At 45.3% G+C, this 18,987-nt stretch overlaps 1 protein-coding gene across 5 annotated transcripts; it reads left to right on the top strand.

Moving 5' to 3' along the window:
- Positions 1-1,375: 1,375 nt before the first annotated feature.
- ACBD7 (acyl-CoA binding domain containing 7) lies at positions 1,376-18,751 on the top strand. 5 transcript variants are annotated; one of them, XM_081820641.1, is made up of 6 exons: positions 1,376-1,481; positions 9,939-10,056; positions 11,394-11,554; positions 13,486-13,561; positions 16,572-16,664; positions 17,199-18,751. In XM_081820641.1, exons 1-5 carry the CDS (start codon positions 1,467-1,469, stop codon positions 16,634-16,636), a joined length of 435 nt encoding a protein of 144 aa, XP_081676767.1. In that variant the 5' UTR covers positions 1,376-1,466; the 3' UTR covers positions 16,637-16,664; positions 17,199-18,751. The 5 variants fall into 5 exon arrangements, with proteins under 5 accessions (XP_081676767.1, XP_081676766.1, XP_081676765.1 ...); XM_081820640.1 differs by having other exon boundaries at positions 16,572-16,670; XM_081820639.1 differs by having other exon boundaries at positions 16,572-18,751.
- The last annotated feature ends 236 nt before the right edge of the window (positions 18,752-18,987 follow it).

Genomic DNA, 18,987 nt, shown 5'->3' with positions numbered 1-18,987 from the left:
ACAGTGTACCTACCCTTTCCCCTTTTCCTGATTTCTTATAATGACTGTAATGCCCAAATGTCTCAGCTCTAAATACACCTCAATACTGGAGTTTGCCCCCAGTATTTCCCTACTGAAACACTGTTAGGGCTTCCTCAGCAGAGAAAGCACTCACTGTTCTGAAGTTGCCATTTGCCTTTGTACCCCACAGTGTATTTCCCATCACCTGCAAATTTGAAAACTAAAAAATCCTGGCCAGTAGATTTTGCTAACATTTGCTTTTTGTCTTTTACTTAAAAATTCATTGATTATACCATGAAAGTATTTTTGAGATTTAAAAACCAAGGGATTTACATGAAAAGGTAAAGCAAATTTTTTTTTAAAGATTTTATTTATTTATTTGATAGAGAGAGACAGCCAGAGAGGGAACACAAGCAGGGGGAGTGGGAGAGGGAGAAGCAGGCTTCCCGCTGAGCAGGGAGCCAGACGCAGGGATCGATCCCAGGTTCCTGGGATCATGACCTGAGCCCAAGGCAGACGCTTAATGACTGAGCCACCCAGGCGCCCCAAGCAAATATTTTTTAAATGTAGTTTTATGCAAAAACAGGCTAAAATGTTTTGGGTCCTTTCGTCTCCACCACTTGCATTGTTATGTTAGACGTTTCAGATCGATAACTCTCTAAACCCTGAATTTGTCAGTTCTTCCAGTTATTCCGCTCCACAAAGGTTTCTTCTTAAAAGAGTCGGAAATGAACTCCTCCTATGACCAGGAAATGCTGTTCCAGTTCTTTGAAAACTTAATCAAATGTGAATCACAACCCCATTCTGTGTGTCTGCAGACTTGCAGTGACATTGGATTTGTTGCCCTGGAGAATGGGGTCAAACTGAATAGGTGCGTGCTTCTGTGCCTTTACAATAACCGAGAGCTAGTTAGGGGGGTTGCAGCACGTGTTCAGAATGTGTTTTTGCTTTTTAAAGAGAAGACGCCTTTGTTATTCCTGATGAAGTGTGCCTAGAGATATGAGAGGAGGCTTGAGAGTTCTCAAAAAACTGCCATCCAGGTTTCTAGGAATTACGAGAGGGCAGAGGGAGATATATACCAAAAGGAATCCCCACTGAGGTCCGTGCCCTAGGGAGATTTCCCGATGTCCTGCAAACAACCTCTTGAGAAAGAACTGGGGAGCGAGCCAAGAGCGGAGAGGAGCTCATTTAAATTCCCTGCTCCTCGCCTTTCCAGTTGCAGCAGCGCTGGCGGCTCACAACCCTGGCGCGCCGCTTGGGACGCGGGCGGGCGCAGAGGTCAGGGCAGGTGCCACTCACTGCTAGGCCCCGCCCCCTAGTACTGGTGGCCAATGGAAGCCGGCCGGGCCAACAGCGCAGCCAATGGGAGCCGGCGGGCGGAGGCGCGCCTCCATTTAAGGAGGCCCGCCGCCCGGGCTCTAGGGACCGGCGCCTCAGGAGTGCGGCAGTAGCTGAGTGCTGTCACCATGTCTTCTTTGCAGGTGAGTCGAAGGGTGCAGAGGCCGCCCAAGAGGGCTTCCTCAGAGGGAAGCGCTCGAGTGGGGCTTGGGGCAGGCGTGACGCCCCTGGGTGGCGGGCGACTCGGAACTGGAGTCTGGGACAGCTGTCGCCCGCAGTCCTCGCGCCCGCAGTTCCACCCCCCCGGAGTTGTCCGGAGTGACCCCGCAGACCCTCCCACCCCCATCGCGAGCACCCGCTTATTGCAGTGGGGACCGCACCGGTGCCATCTGTTGACGGCGAGCCGGGGCTCCCTATGGCAACACTTGTGAACCCCGGGGGTTGGTTACTCGCAAAGTAAGCGCTGGCCCCGGGGAGGGCGGACACCGGGCGGCCCTGCTCCGCCCGCTCTTTCCATCTGGGAGAGGGAGGCGAGGGCGGCTGGGGTCCCACCCGCGCCCCCTCGCTCCTTGGTAAGGCAAGTGTTTCTCTGAACAGCAGAGATCTGTAAAACTACAAAATAGTAGTTTTGCTGATATGCGGAAAAATATATGTTCAGGGTGGGAACTTTGGGGAAAGAGAACAAATATAAAGTAAGTAAAAACCATTAGGAATTCCTTCACCCAGGTGATAACCACTGCTAACATGAGGGATTACATTCTTGTATGTGTGAAAAATGTGTGTGTATATATGTGCCTGTGTGTGCTTGCACATGCATGTGCATATGTGTGTATATACACACACTGATTCGATTATACTCTTTTTTTAAGATTTATTTATTTGACAGAGAGAGACACAGCGAGAGAGGGAACACAAGCAGGGGGAGTGGGAGAGGGAGAAGCAGGCTTCCTGCTGAGTAGGGAGCCCGATTCAGGGCTCCATCCCAGGACGCTGGGATCATGACCTGAGCCGAAGGCAGACGCTTAACAGACTGAGCCACTCAGGCGCCCCTGATTCGATTATACTCTTAAGTATATACAGTTTTGTTCCTGTACCTATCACTATATTAGGAGCATTTTTCATCATTAAATATTCTTCTAAAATAAAATTTGAAAAAATACCTGCATACAATTTCACAGAATGAGCATGGCTCACTTCTTTAAGGGTTCTTTTTTTTTTTTTTTTTTGATTTATTTTTATTTTGGAGGGAGGGAGGGGCAGAGAGAGAATCCTCAAGCAGGCTCTACGCCCAGCACAGAGCCCCAGGTGGGGCTGGATGCCAGGACCCTGAGATCACTACCTGAGCCAAAATCAAGAGTTGGGCGTCTTAACCCACTGAGCCACCCAGGTGCCCCCCCTTAAGGATTCTTTAAGCAGTATGTTATGGTGACTAAAGGCACATACTCCAGAGTTGGCCAGGTTCAGATCCAAACCTCACCCCTTCTTAGCCTATGATGTGGTTGCTTAACCTCTCTGTGCCTGTTTTCTCATCCAAAAATGGAGGAGAGGGACTGTCAAGATTAAATGAGCTACATGGATAAAGCAAGTAAAACAGTGCCTGGCATGTAGTAAGTACCCAATAAGGAAAGTGTGTCCTTGCACATTTAGATATTTTTCGCTTATGTAGGACAAATAATTCATATTGAGCTTTCCTCAAAATGATCAAACCTTTCAATATCAAAACTGTATTCCTTTTTAGCTTAGTATTTTGTTTTATTTGGCAAACAAATGGGATTTCTAATTCAGCTATAACCTCCAAACTTTATTTTAAACTTACAATATGTTTACTTCAGTAGCAAAACTTTTAGCAAAGCTGAGTGCCAGGTAAACTAGATGTATTTCTTTTTTAGAAGATGATGCTCAAAGGCGGACTGCTTCTTCAAGAAGCTACATCTTTTTGAGTCTTGGGGATTCACGATTTTACAGTGGGCAAATAATTAACCCCTTTCCCTCCATGCATGTTTGTATGACTAAAGAACCATGCAGTGTGAGAATTTATGATCTTCCTAATTCAGCTCCTCAGTGGGAAATGATTGCTCAAAAAGGCTTTGTCAGGGCACCTGGGTGGCTCAGTTGGTTGAGCGTCCGACTCTTGGTTTCAGCTCAGGTCATGATCTCAGGGTTGTGAGATCAAGCCTCACATTGGGCTCTGCGCTCACCGTGGAGTCTGCTTGAGATTCTCTCTCCCCCTCTCCTTCTACCCCTCACCCCACTTACACACACTCTCTCTCTAAAATAAATAAATAAATCTTAAAAAAGAAAAGGTTTTGTCAACGTCGTATTGTGGGATGACCATGTTCTTTGGCTGCAGAAAGTAAAACTAGATTAGGTGAGAGTCACCTTCAGAGGCTATTTTCAGCTGTGATGAAATTGGAAAGCAAATTTACCAGAGGCTAGGGTGGTCAGTACTCCTAGGTGGTAAGAGGGTTGAGGGTTCTAGCTCCAGGAAAGCAGGATGCACCACCTGTGAGTGTTGGTGGGCACACTGGGGTCACTGCTACACCAGGTATGGTCAGAGGGCCTTATGAAAACATGAACAGGAGAGAGTCTGGGGTGAGGCCTTCTGAGGGAGATGATGTACACATACATGCAAGCAGGACACCGAGGCCCCAGCGCTAGAAGAATGAGCTAGCAAAGGCTGAAATTCCTACCAAAAGCAATGAGCCCAGCTCCACAGTGGCACAGGGATATTACTAAACTACCCCTTTGACTCAGAATGCTTTGAAATTAAGTGTAAACAACTGTACATTTAAAGCTGTTTCTCATCTCTGATAGTTTTCAGACCCGCCTAATATTCACTCACTCATTCATTTATTCACCAAGGACTCAGAGGGGCTGGTACTGCCTACCAGTGCCCTCTGTAAGGCATGAATACTTACGCCTGCCTCTGTTATGCATGTATGGGGAACAAATCCAGTCCCACCCGGCTTTCCTGTTGAGCCCTAATACATGCTGTCCATGCCACCTGGAGCACCCTTCCATGCTCCTGTCCATCCAACAGATGCTGTCCCCTCGGGCTTAGCTAAGCGCCATCTCCGCTGGGAAAGCTGCTTCCCCACCTGCTGACACCCCTGCCTCTGCATCCCCAGAGGGCCCACGGCTCCTCCACTGGAGCAAGTCTCTCACAATCATTGTTGACCTGCTCGTCTGCCCCCAGAGCTGAGCTCCTTGAGCGCCGGCTGCCTTGTTCATCCCTGTCTGCCTAGCAAAGGCCTGGTGCACCACAGGTGTTCAATGCACCTGTTAAGTAGTGTAAGCCGAGTGATGAGCTCTGGGTGGGCAGAGTCAACAGAACGAAATCCAGAATATATCTGTTCTTTTTTTTAAAGATTTTTTATTTATTTATTTGACAGAGAGAGAAACAGCTAGAGAGGGAACAGAAGCAGGGGGAGTGGGAGAGGGAGAAGCAGGCTTCCCGCTGAGCAGGGAGCCCGATGCGGGGCTCGATGCGGGGCTCGATCCCAGGACCCCGGGATCATGACCTGAGCCGAAGGCAGACGCTTAATGACTGAGCCACCCAGGCGCCCCAAGAATATATCTGTTCTTAGTGGGATTTAATCTTAACACCTTCTCACTGAAGTTGATAGTATCATTTTTTTGCCTGAGGCTGAATCTCAAAGCAGTTTTGTTGCTTGCATAAAATCCCATGGCATTGTGTCTCAAAGCTAGAATTCAAACCCAAGATCCTGATGTGAGGCCAGTGTTCTTTCCCCTAGAGCTCATCGTGGTTGAACTGGGAAAGGCCCCATAGAGGAGGGTACATTGGAACCACATCATGGAGCAGGAATGTATCAAGTTGTGGCACCACAAAAGGGCATGCTGGATGGAAAGAATGATCTTGGCCCCTGCTCTGGAACAGGCTTCTGTACCATGGAAGGGAAAAAGAACAGGGATCCCTGAAGTTGTGTGTGAAACCCTGTCAGGACCTGACCTCTTGTGGAGAGTGTCCAAGACTTTCATTAGGTTGTCACACGGTTCCATGCCCCACCCTCCGCCCCCACCCCGTATATGAAGAACAATTTCCCAGAAATTCCTTCTGGAAGGCAGGGACCTAGTATGGTTGTTGAGAAGCCTTAGAATTCTCCTCGAAGCTGGGCTTGCCAAGAGGAATTGAGTTGCTGTCACTGGAGAAGGGTGCAAGACCTCACAGCAAGCAGATGAACTGAGACGCTGATAAATCTGAAGGGGAAGATCCCTACACCTCTCTGAAGAGCCCTGCCCTGAGGAAGCCCTGGGCACTTAGGGAGCATTTTCATTTTATCCTTACTACAGGCACAATATGTGCACCCTATAGAACATTTGGAGAGTACAGAAAGCATGAAAAACCCAGAGAACTTACCAATAATCAGAGGCAATTATTGTTTTCATATTTTAGTATATTTCTTGCTAGTCTTTATTTTTTCTACGTAACTTACAAAGCTGAGTGTATAAAAACAATTTTGTATTTGTTAAGTCAAAGTGTTTTTTGTGTCATTATGAGTACTTTTTTTCCAGTTTTTTTCTAGAATTAGTTTTTTTTCCCAAAAAGACTTAAAATAATAATGGTAACCTTTATTAAACATTCACCATGTCCCAGGCACTATTTTAAATATTTTACACATGTTAACCTATTTAAATCTTCTTTACAACCTGGCGGATAGATGGTATTTTTGTCCTATATTCTGGCCGAGAAAACAGACACAAGTTAAATAACTTGCCCAAGGATACACAGCTCTTAAATGATGAAGCTGAGATTCTAATCAAGGCAGTCCGTGCTGCGCCTGATGTGGGGCTCCATCTCATGCCCCTGAGATCAGGACCTGAGGCAAAATCGAGAATGGGATGCTCAACTGACTGAGCCACCCAGGCGCCCCTAGAACCTGTGTTCTTAACCCTGACATTGTTTGAAGCAGTTGACAACTTCCTAGAAGGACACTCAGAAAGGTGAGGCATGGTGTGTGACCCTTGTCACATGCACCCATGCTTCTTAGACCCCCGGGCCTTTTTCAAGGTTATTTAGGTTGGAGAGCCAGGTCTCTGATTTACAAGTGATGTCTGTTCATCACCAGACAACGGCTATAGCTGTGCCACTGTCCTGTCTCTGGCGCTGGATGGAAACTTGATCCCGCAACTCTGCTGAGCTCCCTGGGGTTCTGACGGGACAGCAGGGCTATCCACTTTCTCTACTAGGACTTTGGATCTTTGGATCAAAGGGAGCTATGCATTGGAGAAAGACAATGGAGGATGGGGGTAGAATGCCTCCTTGAGCTTCTCTTGTTTGATACCCAGGCTGGTGACATTTCCTGCTTATCCCCGATTTAAATAACACAAGGTAAAATACAGTGTATTTTTAAAAAAAGAATAGAAAAATTATATTAAGGAAGTAGTCACCAAAGCCCTTTTTAGGTAAACAAAGAGGTTAAAAGAGAAGGGATAAAGCTAGGAGCACACAGGGGGCTGGCTTAGTGGAGCATACAACTCTTGATCTCAGGATTCTGCGTTTGAACCCCACGTTGGGGGTAGAGATAACTCAAAGAAATAAAAAATAAAATCTTAAAGTCCTGGGAGCACATAGACATTCCTTTGTGTGGAATATTCCAATTTGTGGAATTTATATGCTTTTAACTTATAAAAAGAAATGTGTAGGGGCACCTGGATGGCTCAGTCAGTTGAGCATCTGACTTTTAGTTTCTGCTCAGGTTGTGATCTCCAGGTTGTGGGTTCCAGCCCCTTGTCGGGCTCCACGCTCAGCAGGGAGTCTGCTTGGGATTCTCTCCCTCTCTCTCTCTTCCCCTCTGCCCCCTGCCTCAAATAAATCAATAAATCTTTAAAAAAAATAAAAAGAAATATGTATTAAAATTTCTCTTGATAGATTTTTTTCCCCCACCTTTTGACCACATTCACCCATTTCCCCCACCCTTCACCCACCTCTGGCAACTGCCAATCTATCCTCTGTTTCTCTAAGTGTAGTTATTTTAGATTCCGCATGTAAGTGAGGTCCTACAGTATTTGTCTGTCTCTGTGTGACTTACTTCACCTCACATAATGCTCTCAAGGTCCATCCATGTTGCTGCAAATGGCAGGATCTCCTTCCTTTTTATGGCTGAACAATATTCCATTATGTGTGTGCATGTCTATATATACCATATTTTCTTTATCCATCCATCATCGGGCACTTAGGTTGTAATTTCCATGTCTTAACTGTTGTAAAGAATGATGCAGTGAACATGGGGGTGCCAGCATCACTGTGAGGTAGGGACTTTGCTTCCTTTGGATATATACCCAGAGGTGGAATTTTCATGTTTCTGACCAGCCACTGTCTTTTAAACCTCTTGGCATTTTGTTTTTTTCTGAGTTCCCCAAGCATTATTCAGAAACTGGGTGGTGGCCCTTTTCCCTGGTAACCTCTTATTTTCAAGACATAGGAACTTATTTACAGTAGTTCTGTTGATTCTGGAACCATATAAAGAATTCTCTCTAAAGGCTTTTTCGCTGCTTATTGCCTTGAATCTCTCAGATCTTGATCTTCTAGCCTTAGAGCCAAGTGGCTTTTATTCTGGCCCATAGACTGTACTTTTTGTACCTTTTTCCAGCTTTTTTGGAATCACTTCCTTTTTCACATTCTTCATTTTTCTTCTGCAAATGAGTTTCTTTCAACTTTTCTGATGATGTCATTATGTTAGTCTGTCCAACTGTAGTTAACTTCTCCGGAATGTAATCTGGAAGGAGTTTTCTTTGTTGGATGGACAGCTCGTCTTCTTCAAGAGTGCTTTCTCCCCAACCTGCTGCTCCCCTTTGTGCTTCTTCCTGGGTGCTGGTCACTCAGCTCCTCCCTGACAGGCATTGCTGGGCTGCCGGACCAATAGGTGGTGCTCTGCCTTCTCCTCCCCACCCCCTGAACCCCACCCAGGCAAGACCTCTCCCTCCTCCCCTCCCCCAGGCATGCTGGCCCTCCTCCACCATCACTGATGCAGGGGTGTGGGAGGTACAAGGCTGGAGCTGCACCATGGCCCAGGCAGCATCAAACCGCCTCCATTTGTATGTCTTTGGGAAAAATGTCTATTTAGTTCCTTTGCCCATTTTTTAATTGATTTTTTTTCTTTTTGCTCCTGAGTGGTATAAGTTCTTTATATATTTTGGATATTAACCACTTTTTAAAGATAAATGATTTGCAGATATTTTCTCCCATTCCGTAGGTTTCCTTTTCATTTTGTTGATGCTTTTCTTTACTGTGCAGAAGCTTTCTAGTTCAATGGAGTCTCACTTCTTTTTTTTTGTTTGTGTAGCCTTTGCTCTTGGTGTCAGATCCAAACAGTCATAGCTGAGACCAGTGTCCAGGAGCTTATCCCCTCTGTTTTCTATCGAGGAGTTTTGTGGTCTTAGGTTTTACATTCAAGATCTAAACAAAAGGTCTTACTTGACCTTACATTAAATCCTTTGAGCTGGGTTTTGTGCGTAGTGTCAGCTTGTGGTCCAGTTTTGGTCTTTTGTCTGTAGCTGTCAGGTTGTCCCAGCACCATTTGTTTAATGACTCACCTTTCCCCATTCTACATTCTTGGCTCCTTTGTCATTAATTAATCGACCATATACGCATGCTTTTATTTCTGGGCTCTCTATTCTGTTTCATTGATCTGTTTGTTTTTAGGTCAATACCATACTGTTTTGATTAGTATAACTTTGTAATATAGTTGGAAATCGGGACACAGCATGACTCCAGCTTTGTTATTCTTTCTCAAGATTGTTTGGGCTGGGGCGCCTGGGTGGCTCAGTTGGTTAAGCAACTGCCTTCGGCTCAGGTCATGATCCTGGAGTCCTGGGATCGAGTCCTGCATCGGGCTCCCTGCTCAGCAGGGAGTCTGCTTCTCCCTCTGACCCTCCCCCCTCTCATGCTCGCTCTATCTCATTCTCTCTCTCAAATAAATAAATAAAATCTTTAAAAAAAAAAAAGTTGTTTTGGCTGTTCAGGGTCTTTTGTGGCTCTATACAAACTTTAAGATTGTTTTTTCTACTTCTGTAAAATATGCCATTAGAATGTTGATAAGGATTGATTGCAATGAATCTGTAGATAGCTTTAGGTAGTATGGACATTTAAACAATAATATTTCTTCCAATTCATGAGCATAGAATATCTTTCATTTATTTATGTCTTTTTCAGTTTTAAAAATTTTTAAAGTTTTAAAATTTTCAGTACTGAGAAATTTCAGTATTAGGGTGCCTGGGTGGCTCAGTCAGTTAAGCATCCAACTCTTGATCTCAGCCCAGGTCTTAATCTCAGGGTCGTGGATTCAAGCCCTACATTGGGCTCCATGTGAGCCTACTAAAAAAAAAAAAGGAATTTTCACTTATAACAGTTTTATGTAGTTCTCCATATCTTGTCTGAATATCAGGTAAGTACCAGGAGAGGTATCCATAAATTAAAATAATTAGGATAATTCTGGTAGAATCAGACCAGTAATAGTTCTGTTTGAAACCTTCCTCTTTCTTTTTGCGTTGCCACTGTTTGGTGGTAAATACCCCTAAATTAGATGAGCCTGTTGAAAGTTAGTGAATGCACTGTTTGCCTTTTCTTCCTTTTGTTCTAGGCTGATTTTGATAGGATTGCAGAAGATGTGAGGAAGCTGAAAACAAGACCAGATGATGAAGAACTGAAAGAACTCTATGGGCTCTACAAACAATCTGTAGTTGGAGACATTAATATTGGTATTGTGTGTGTGTGTATATATATGTATATATATATTAAAATGTAACATATATTATTAATATATTAATAATATTTTTAAAATCATATTTTTAAAAATACATTTCATCTGAACAATGTTTATAAAAGCATCGAGTAAAAAGTAAACTTGAAAATATATCTATCCTTCTTTTGGCAGAGTGTCCAGGAATGTTAGATTTAAAAGGCAAGGCTAAATGGGAAGCATGGAACCTCCAAAAAGGTTGTTAATTCTTAAATAAGTGAAATAAACTTTCTTAATTTCCCAATACATCAGTCAGTGAGATAATCTGTTTGTGTCTTTCTAGGGCGGTTGAAGGAAGATGCCATGAGTGCCTATATTTCTAAAGCAAAAAAGCTGATAGAAAAATATGGAATTTAAAGTTCATCTGTGAGAAAGTTTTTCTTTTGAAGCCTTCATAATGGTATCATTTCTTAACATCTAAGGAAGAAATGCACTGTTAACTCTTTTCATGTCATGAGTATGTTTGCTGTTAACATGAATTGTAATCCTTAATTAGAGGTATGCTGAAACTATGTATTTAATGAAATTTTACTTGCTAAAACCAGAGGATTTTTAAAAAAGTATTGCTCTGGTAGTATGTCACAAAACATTTACAATTTTTTTTTTGGCTTATCTGTTTTTCTACAATGAGTTAGTATTATTGGTATATGATCAAAACAGTTTATTAAGAACCAATAACAAGGTTCTTCCTTTGTTGCACTATGTAACTTTGGGATTCTCACTGGCTTGGGGCCTTGGAAATCATAAGCATACCTGGTTCCAGTCCATACTCTGTAATTCTTTAGTAGGTGAACTGAGACAAATTACTTAACCTTGCTAAGCCTCATCTATAGAGTAGAGGGGAAAAATCAGTCTCACAGGGTTGTAAGGATTGAATGATTCTTCAGATAATTGAGAATTGATAATTGAGGTAACTAATTATCCTACCTTCAATTTAAAGCATACGTTATATAAAACCTAACAACAAATAAACTAAAAATTTTAAAAATAAACTTACGAGTCCACGACTATTCAAAGAAAGAAAAAAGCCATCTTTCAATTATTTTTCTTTAAATTTTTACATTTAAGACAGAAAAATTAAATGTAGTATCTAGTGATAATAAAACGTACAATTACTGTGCTCTTACATTCATTTTTATTGGAGTGAAAATGCAGAGTCTGGAATATCATAGTGGGTAGTTCTGTATTATGTGAATCTACAGTTATCTCCAAATAAAAAGTTTCATGAAAAGCGAATCTAGCTTGATTCCTATTCTGGAAAATTTTAGAACAAAGATGGTTCTCATCTCTACTAAGTCTTACCTGAAGATTTTCGGGAGTCTGCCATGATGAAGTCAACATCCAAATGCAAGAAAAGGGAGACGTCCGCAACGACAGGGCTGCTTCTTCAATGGAGAGCTTGGAAGCTCTCAGAGCTCTTCCCATGTGGACTTCACCTCTACCAGGTGGAGAGGCAGGTGAGAAGGCCCACCCCAAAAGTCTGGCATTGGCTACACCATGTGATTCCCGTTGTGGACCATATTAACTAAAAACTTTTCAAATGAATAATCACAAATCAAATTACTTTTGTGCCCATGCTTCCATAAGGGAGCCCTGGAAATGGTGTCACACCAAAGGGTAAAGCACAGCAGGTACTAAACATGTATCATAATTTGCTTCAGCCTATTTTTAGCCCAAGTTGACTGCATGAATTCTAACTCCTCCCACAATGAATTTTTCATATGATTTGCCCTTTGTTAGAAAGGAATGATAAATTCTGTAAAACGTGTCCTGTATGCATTTTGCTCAATCAAAGATTCTATGTATAGGATTTTAAAATCTTAACAAAAACATGAACCCATCTTATGTGATCATAAACAAATAGATGCTTTAAAATTTAACCTTAATATATATTGCTGTGTTAAGTACTTTAAGCCTTAAGGAAGAGACATCAGTGACACCAAGTAGTGGAGTTTATTGTGAAGATCCCACGGGACATAGGAAATCAGCACCAGGATTCCAAGAGCCAAACACAGTTTGGGACTCACCAGAGACTGCAGGAGCCATGCAGCTCCAAGGGGGCGGTGACCCTTCATTCCTATCGACCCGCGACTGTGAATCCCATTTGTAGTGTTCTGCCTTATTTGGACTCAGCGAATTTTCCCAACTTCTGCTTTTTCTCCTTTTAGCTCCTGTTTTTCCCAACTGTTCTGCTTTCTCCTTATGTCAACCACAAACTGTCACAGAGCAAGGCAGACACCAGACTGGCTGTCCATTAGAGGACTCCCGTTGGCCCTAGTCAGTCACTGCCAGGGTCGGGGGACAGGAGCAGCACCCACAGAGCCACCAGGCCCTGTGTTGGAGAAGCTCGTGAGGAGGGGGCCCGGGCTTAGGGGCATTCTGAGGACTTGCCCACTCAGTCGAGGCACCAATGATGGCTCAGGACTATCTTATTTTAATAAAGCAGTAGGTTACATTTTCTCATTAAAGGGGATGACCCTAATTTCAAAAGATTGGATCAAGCTTTGCACCACCGTGTGCTGATGGAACAATTTGTTTTCTAGCATCTTCCCTGGTTCTCATTTCCACTGTTAAAATAATTAAGGGAAAAAATGGATAATTTACCAAGCAGAAGTTTTGTTGACAAACTTCCCACAGATAAGACTCAAATGAGATTCTGATAGGAAGATAAAGGACCCTGCCGGAAGTATTCTTTACTCCTTTGTTGTCTTCTGTCTCTGGATCCATAAGCGCTCTGTGAAGAAATACATTTATGTGTCACACATCAGCCCGGTAGTAGCAAAAGAATAATTTCACAACCTCTGAAAAAAACTAATGAACTACTAAAAAATTAAAAAGAGTATCATATAATCACTTTGGACCCTCTTCAAACTGAAAGGAAAAATCTCTAAAAATAGGCAAGTATCAATAGTTCTAGACACTCGGTTACGTAGTTCTTGATGAAGGTCTCATCGGAAGTTTCCGTAAGATAAAAGTGATTTCCTGGGAGTGCATGAAAATCAAAACTTCCACCAGTTACATCTTTCCAGGCTAAAAATAACCAAAATTACATTTAACAACAAATGATGCTTACCACCACCAACAAAAAGATTTACTTCCAGATACTGCTTTTCTAAAGCTGACACCGGTGGTAGAATTACTTCTAAGGTCTCATGTTCTGTACGTCCTGTATTTTTAATTTCTCCAAGACCCATCAGGACACAATGGTATTAGGTGCATTCTCTCACTTCCCACACGACTGACCTCTCTCCATTTACGCTAAATAAAACCTGGGCCAAATTTCCACTTGTTGCAGTGACAGCTAGTTGATATTAGCTGAAAATCATCAAACAAATCTCTCAAAATACCCCAAACCATCAAAACAATTTCACCTTTGCTACATTTTTAGATCCAACAAAACATGTTGAATCGCAAGAAGGAACAGCCGCAGATGGCATATCAGAGCAGGAAACTGAAAAGAGCCGGTGAGTAACTTTCCATACACAACACCTCGGAGCCTCTCCCGGTTAATAACTTCACTTAAAGGAAATGTGGTGCATCCTCACTGCTTTCCCTTTTGCTATTTCCAGCAATACAGACCGTTTTTTTTTTTTTAACTAGTGGTACCTGCCCCTGTCAGTACCTGTCTGAGACTCGCTGTGGGCCAGGCCATTTTCTGAGGTCATCTGACTTCTAGAACAATGCAGGTGGAAGCACAATGGCGCCTGGACACCCAATTCCAACTCGGGGTGAGGCTGGTACCAGCCAGTACCTTGCACTGTCATTCCCCAGAAACGTCGCCCTATTTCCCAGCTCTCCACGGTCAGCAGACGGTTGTCACGGGCAGAGCAAAAGCAGGTTCACGCAAGCAGGGCCCGGGGTTGGTTCCGCCCAGTTCTCAGTGGTCACAACAACAGCATTTAGCATTCACTGAGCTGGGTGCTGGGTGCTGGGTTCAACACTGGGGACATGCGGATAAACAAACAATCTCATTACTTCTGTAACTTAGGCATTTGGCTGGGAGGCAACTAGAGGCGCCAAGTGCCGCCAGGGTCAGGGTGATCCATGAGCATGATGGCGGGGGTTGGGGGGCAAGCAAGGTCTCCCTGGGGAAATGGAGTGGACTCTGAGATCCAAATGAATAGGGACAAGGCTGGCAAAGGGAGAGAGGCAGCAGGGGAAGGGGGAATAGAACGAGCACAGGCTAACAGCTGCCGTTTGGAGAGCGAAGAGGGAATTGGGACAAATTAAAGTGGAGGGGGTAGGCAGGGGCCACGTCTAGGCCTCCTAAGGGATTTTGGCTGTCCTAAGAGGGACAGGAAGCCACCAAAAGGATTGAAGGCGAGATGTGTCATGACTTTTATCCCTCCGGGTAGTGTGGGAAATGGAGTGGAGGAGGACAGAGCGTCTAAGAGGGGATTCCTGCTTCTGCCTGGGATGGAGGAATGCTACTCAGTCCCTACCAATGAGAAAAAAAAAAAGCCTGACAAACTACAAAATCCTAACTTTCCTTGAACTTAGCTGAGTTTGCAAGGCAAACTGGAAACCAAATACCAAGGAGGGGCAGGCCCCTAAAGGGAGAAGTGGAATGTGTACGCAGGCTCATGGAGGCAAAGCACCGGAGGAAGGGGCGTGTGCTGTACATTCCAGAAGAAATCAGCTAAAATGTTCAAGTGCTGGAGATCAAGTGAGGGGCTGTGTGTCAGATGGACTCACAGCAACTTGCAGCCTCCAGTAGGAGTTCACGAGAAAGACTGGGAGCGAGGCAGGGGGCCAGAAGGAGCCCCGTGTGGTCTGTGGAGCTGGTGGGCAGCAGGAAATGGGCTGTGACCTTGAGATGGGTGCTGACCCCGCCCCTGCCCAGGCCCTTCCCTCCCACAGGCAAAAGCCTCAACTTGCTGGAGGAGAGGCAGCCAACCTTTTCTCCCTGGGTGCAGGCAAAGACACACGGCTGCAGAGGGTGAAGCATTAACCTTCTACCCTCGAGGAAGGAGTGGAGAGAGGGCTTGGACCCACAAGGATACCAACACTACTTCTGGGAAGGGGCAGGGAACTTCCGCCCAAGACCAACCCCAGAAACGAGAAGGGGCAGGCACTGAGAAAGGCGTGCGCGCCCACAAGGCCCAGGCATGAAGGGCCTGCCTAGGATCAAAGCTCACCCCTGTCTGGGACATCCAAGAACTCCCCATGTTACCCCGGAGGCTAACACGGACACCAGTGACCAGCTGCCTGGCAGTGGGGCCTGTTCCATGAGGCACTAGAAAGACTGGACAATTGAGAAAATACTCTAGCAGCCTGGACTCCATGCTGGGCGCACAGTGACACCAGGGACTTGGAAGCTGGTGTTGCCCTGGAGTACTCTCAGTGACTGCCCTGTCCAGTCTAGATGGGCTCAGCTCTGCACAGGGCCCAGCAGAAGAGATGCGCACAAACCCAGGGGTAAAATTATTTCCTTCCATCTCTGTTTTATGCGTGATACCTGGCTTTCAAAATAAAAAATTATCAGACCCACGGGAAAGCAGGAAATAATTCTATTGTTGAGAGCAAAGCAATAAACAGCATCAGACTTGGATGAGAGCCAAAGGGTCAAATGGAAATTCTAGACACAAGTGGCACTAACAATGAGAAATCCCCGTAACATCAGGAGACCCAGCACAGCTGAGGACAAATTCCGTGAGCCTGAAGGTGCTCAATAGAAATGATCCCAACTGGGGCGCCTGGGTGGCTCAGTTGGTTAAGCGACTGCCTTCGGCTCAAGTCATGATCCTGGAGTCCCTGGATCGAGTCCCTGGATCCAGTCCCGCATCGGGCTCCCTGCTCGGCAGGGAGCCTGCTTCTCCCTCTGACCCTCCCCCCTCTCATGTGCTCTCTGTCTCTCTCATTCTCTCTGTCTCAAATAAATAAATAAAATCTTTAAAAAAAAAAAATTTAAAAAAAATTAAAAAAAAAAAAAGAAATGATCCCAACTGAAACACAAAGGAAAAAAAAAGACAGAACATCCAAGAGCCAGGGGACACTGTCACACAGCCTGATGTATGTAATGAGGGTCCCAGGAGAGGTGGGAACTTGTCCAGGTGGCCAGGGATGGGGGCAGCTTGAGTTGGGGGGGCGGACAGGCGGCTGTCTTTCCCAGCTGTGACACATTTCCATTTGGCCACCAGGCTCACGCCTTGCGGGTAGGTGGTGGGGAGGAGGAGGCCGGGAAGGGGCTTTACCAGCCTGATTGCGCTTTGGAAAAAGCTAAAAGCCTGCTGGGGACGGAGAAGGAGCGGAGGAGCAGAATCCGGGGAGTAGGGTCTGGGGCGTGTTAGTGATTTGCAGACAGGTGCATAGCTATGGTGATTGGATTCACTGGAGGGAGGGTGAGAATGTTAGGAAGGTTTTTTGTACTCTATGGGTGGAATATCCCAGAGAGCGGATTATCTTTTGTTTTTGGCTTTGGGGAGGTTTCTTTCTAAGAGCTGTGGAGGATTTAGCTAAGCCCCTCTATCATAGTGCCTCGGCATTCACTGTGGGGTCAGCAGCCTGCAGCCCTTGAACAGACACCAGCCTCCCTGTGAGCGTGAGCGCGTGCCCTGGACGTCACAGGTGAGGGTAAGTTCCATGCGACCCCCCTACCAGCCTCCCGGAGCCTTCCCCTTGTGCGCCCCTTAGCTGAGACCCCCGTGAACCTTACCCAAACCCCGCTTTTTCGTTGTTTGAATTGACCAATCAGGCCTTAGCCTGGGACCGCCAACGCCCTCCCCCCGCCCCCCCCGCTCGCCCTAACGGAGGCCTGTGCTGTCGGTGCTGCGGCTCGCTCTGCGTGCACCTGGACTTGACCCCCGCGTGGCACCCCCAGGCGTGCTGTGGACCTCCTCCAGGACCCCCAAGTAGTAAACTGCTCCGTTTCAATTTCTCTGGTGCCTGTTGTTGAACCCCAGCTCACTACCCCACAGCTGGGGCTCTCCTTGAGAAATGTTAGTTTAACAAAACTCACAAGAGCCTTTGGTAGTGAATTCTCTGTGTGCGTGTTTTGTTTTTAAAACTTGCTTGTGGTTTTGTGCCAAACTGTCAGCTAAGCGTGGCCTCGTCTAATCCTCCCCACAACACCTGGGGTTCTCTGCTCCCTTCCCCTGACAGGCGAGACCCAGCTTGAGTCTCACAGTCCGAAGGCCCTAGGCGGAGGGTTTCCATCCTGCTAAGTGGAGTCTGCAGATGACGCCATGGACATTTGTGCAGGTCTTGAGTATTAAAGCCCAGCTCTGCATACATTATTGCATTGGATGTGCAGTGATTTGGATTACTTTTCCGTTTTTAGGGGGTGGTGTGGGACTGGGGTTTCTTTGATTCTGACTCTGCTAAGGGAGCCACACACACCCCTGCCCCTGTGAGGATCACACTTGGGAGGAGGCGGTGGGTGGAAATGGAGAGAGATGGGTCCACCCAGGGAGCCCCCAAGAAGGCGGGTGGTGATCTTTTCCGCCAATCAGAGGTGGGCAGTGAATGGAGGGACGTGAGGATGGGCAGAATTGTCCCTATTCTCAAGGTGCAGCAACTCTGGGCCATTTTGTCTGGGCCACTTCTTGTAGCTACTTGCTTAAACTTCTAGTCCCCAGCACTGGCCACAGTGATCCTACACCCAGTTCCAGGCTTTGTGGAGAAAATTAAAGAAGCATCTGTCAAGCATCTGCTTTCTAAAACTTCACTGAAGGAAGGAAACCCAGGCGAGATAGGAGAAAAGCATGACAGAGTACAATGGTGACAATGGGCCAGATGCTGGCCCCTCAGTCACTGCCCTGGGAAGTTAGAACAGGAAGGCCATTTGTAGGCTTGGATTATTGGGGAAGGCTTTGCAGAATGTTCACACTCAGTCCTCTTGGAAGAATCAAGCGTCTGTATACACATCTCCAGAGACAAAGGCATGGACCTGGGCCTCGGAGCTGAATGAGCTCTGGAACAAAATTCACAAGAAGGCAAACCACTTCTGTCTCCTGGAACACCTCCACACTTCATAAGCAGGGACCTGCTTCTGCTGACCTAAGGAAGATGAGAATGATCCGGCATTAATTTATTCAACACATAAGTGTTAAGTGATGAAACATGCATGTTGAACCATTTGTATATTTTACTGGCTTACAGTGGCTCCTGGGCACAGAAATTGTATCTATAAAAGCTTGAATAGAGCCTATTTTTATATAAAAAAATACTTTATAGGTACAATTTCTGGGCCCAGGCTGCACTGCAAGCCAATAAAAAGATCACAGGTGGCCCCAAAGAAGATGAAATCAAACTCTTAGAATGTTGTCTTCCTGTATCAGCAGCCTCAAGAACTGCCAATCTACAGTTTTTATAGATAATTATATATATTTAAAAAAAAACCCCACTTGTCTCACATGTAATTGCTAACAGTGGGTCTATCTGCCATCGGTTTGGGAATACATTCTTGCAAAATTTGTTGTCAGCAAAATACTTGGGAGAGCCTCCAAAATCCACAAGGAGACAGCCCATTTGTTCTTCCAAAAATTCTTTATCTGAGGAATCTGAGGCCGGGCCTTTGACTTGAAACATGAACAGTGTAGGCCTGATACTTCCGCTAACACGCGTGTTCAGAAACTGAAAACTGCCCATGGAGGGGAAAAGTCTTTAGATCAAGGTTTGGCAGTGGATTTCTTCCTCTACAAGTTTCAGGGAGACCTATCTCTTTGTAAAAGTGGGGAGAAGAAAATTGACTAGTAATTCCATAATTCCAGTGTCATCCTGCCACCAAAATGCACTCCCAGCTCCGGATGGATCTCTGGGCAGTATGGGGAGAGCAGGAAAAGCAGTTCTCAAAGTATGATCTGGGGAACCCCCGGAAATTCCTGAGACCTTTTCAGGTAGTTTAAAAAAGCCATTTTTGGGAAAATACTAAAATATTATTTGCCTTTTT

Source organism: Leptonychotes weddellii, chromosome 5 (assembly GCF_054177405.1).
Source record: "Leptonychotes weddellii isolate Sample4059 chromosome 5, ASM5417740v2, whole genome shotgun sequence".
In the NCBI taxonomy this organism is placed as follows: Eukaryota; Metazoa; Chordata; class Mammalia; order Carnivora; family Phocidae; genus Leptonychotes; species Leptonychotes weddellii.
The sequence above is the reverse complement of the archived record's forward strand: the minus strand, read 5'-3'. Positions and strand labels throughout refer to the sequence as shown.

Bases quoted from the DNA above. Each gene is read 5' to 3' on its own strand.
- ACBD7 (XM_081820641.1), top strand. The intron at 10,057-11,393 runs GTATTGTGTGTG...ATCTCTACTAAG, and splicing joins AGTTGGAGACATTAATATTG to TCTTACCTGAAGATTTTCGG. The intron at 13,562-16,571 runs GTGAGTAACTTT...CCTCTATCATAG, and splicing joins CAGGAAACTGAAAAGAGCCG to TGCCTCGGCATTCACTGTGG.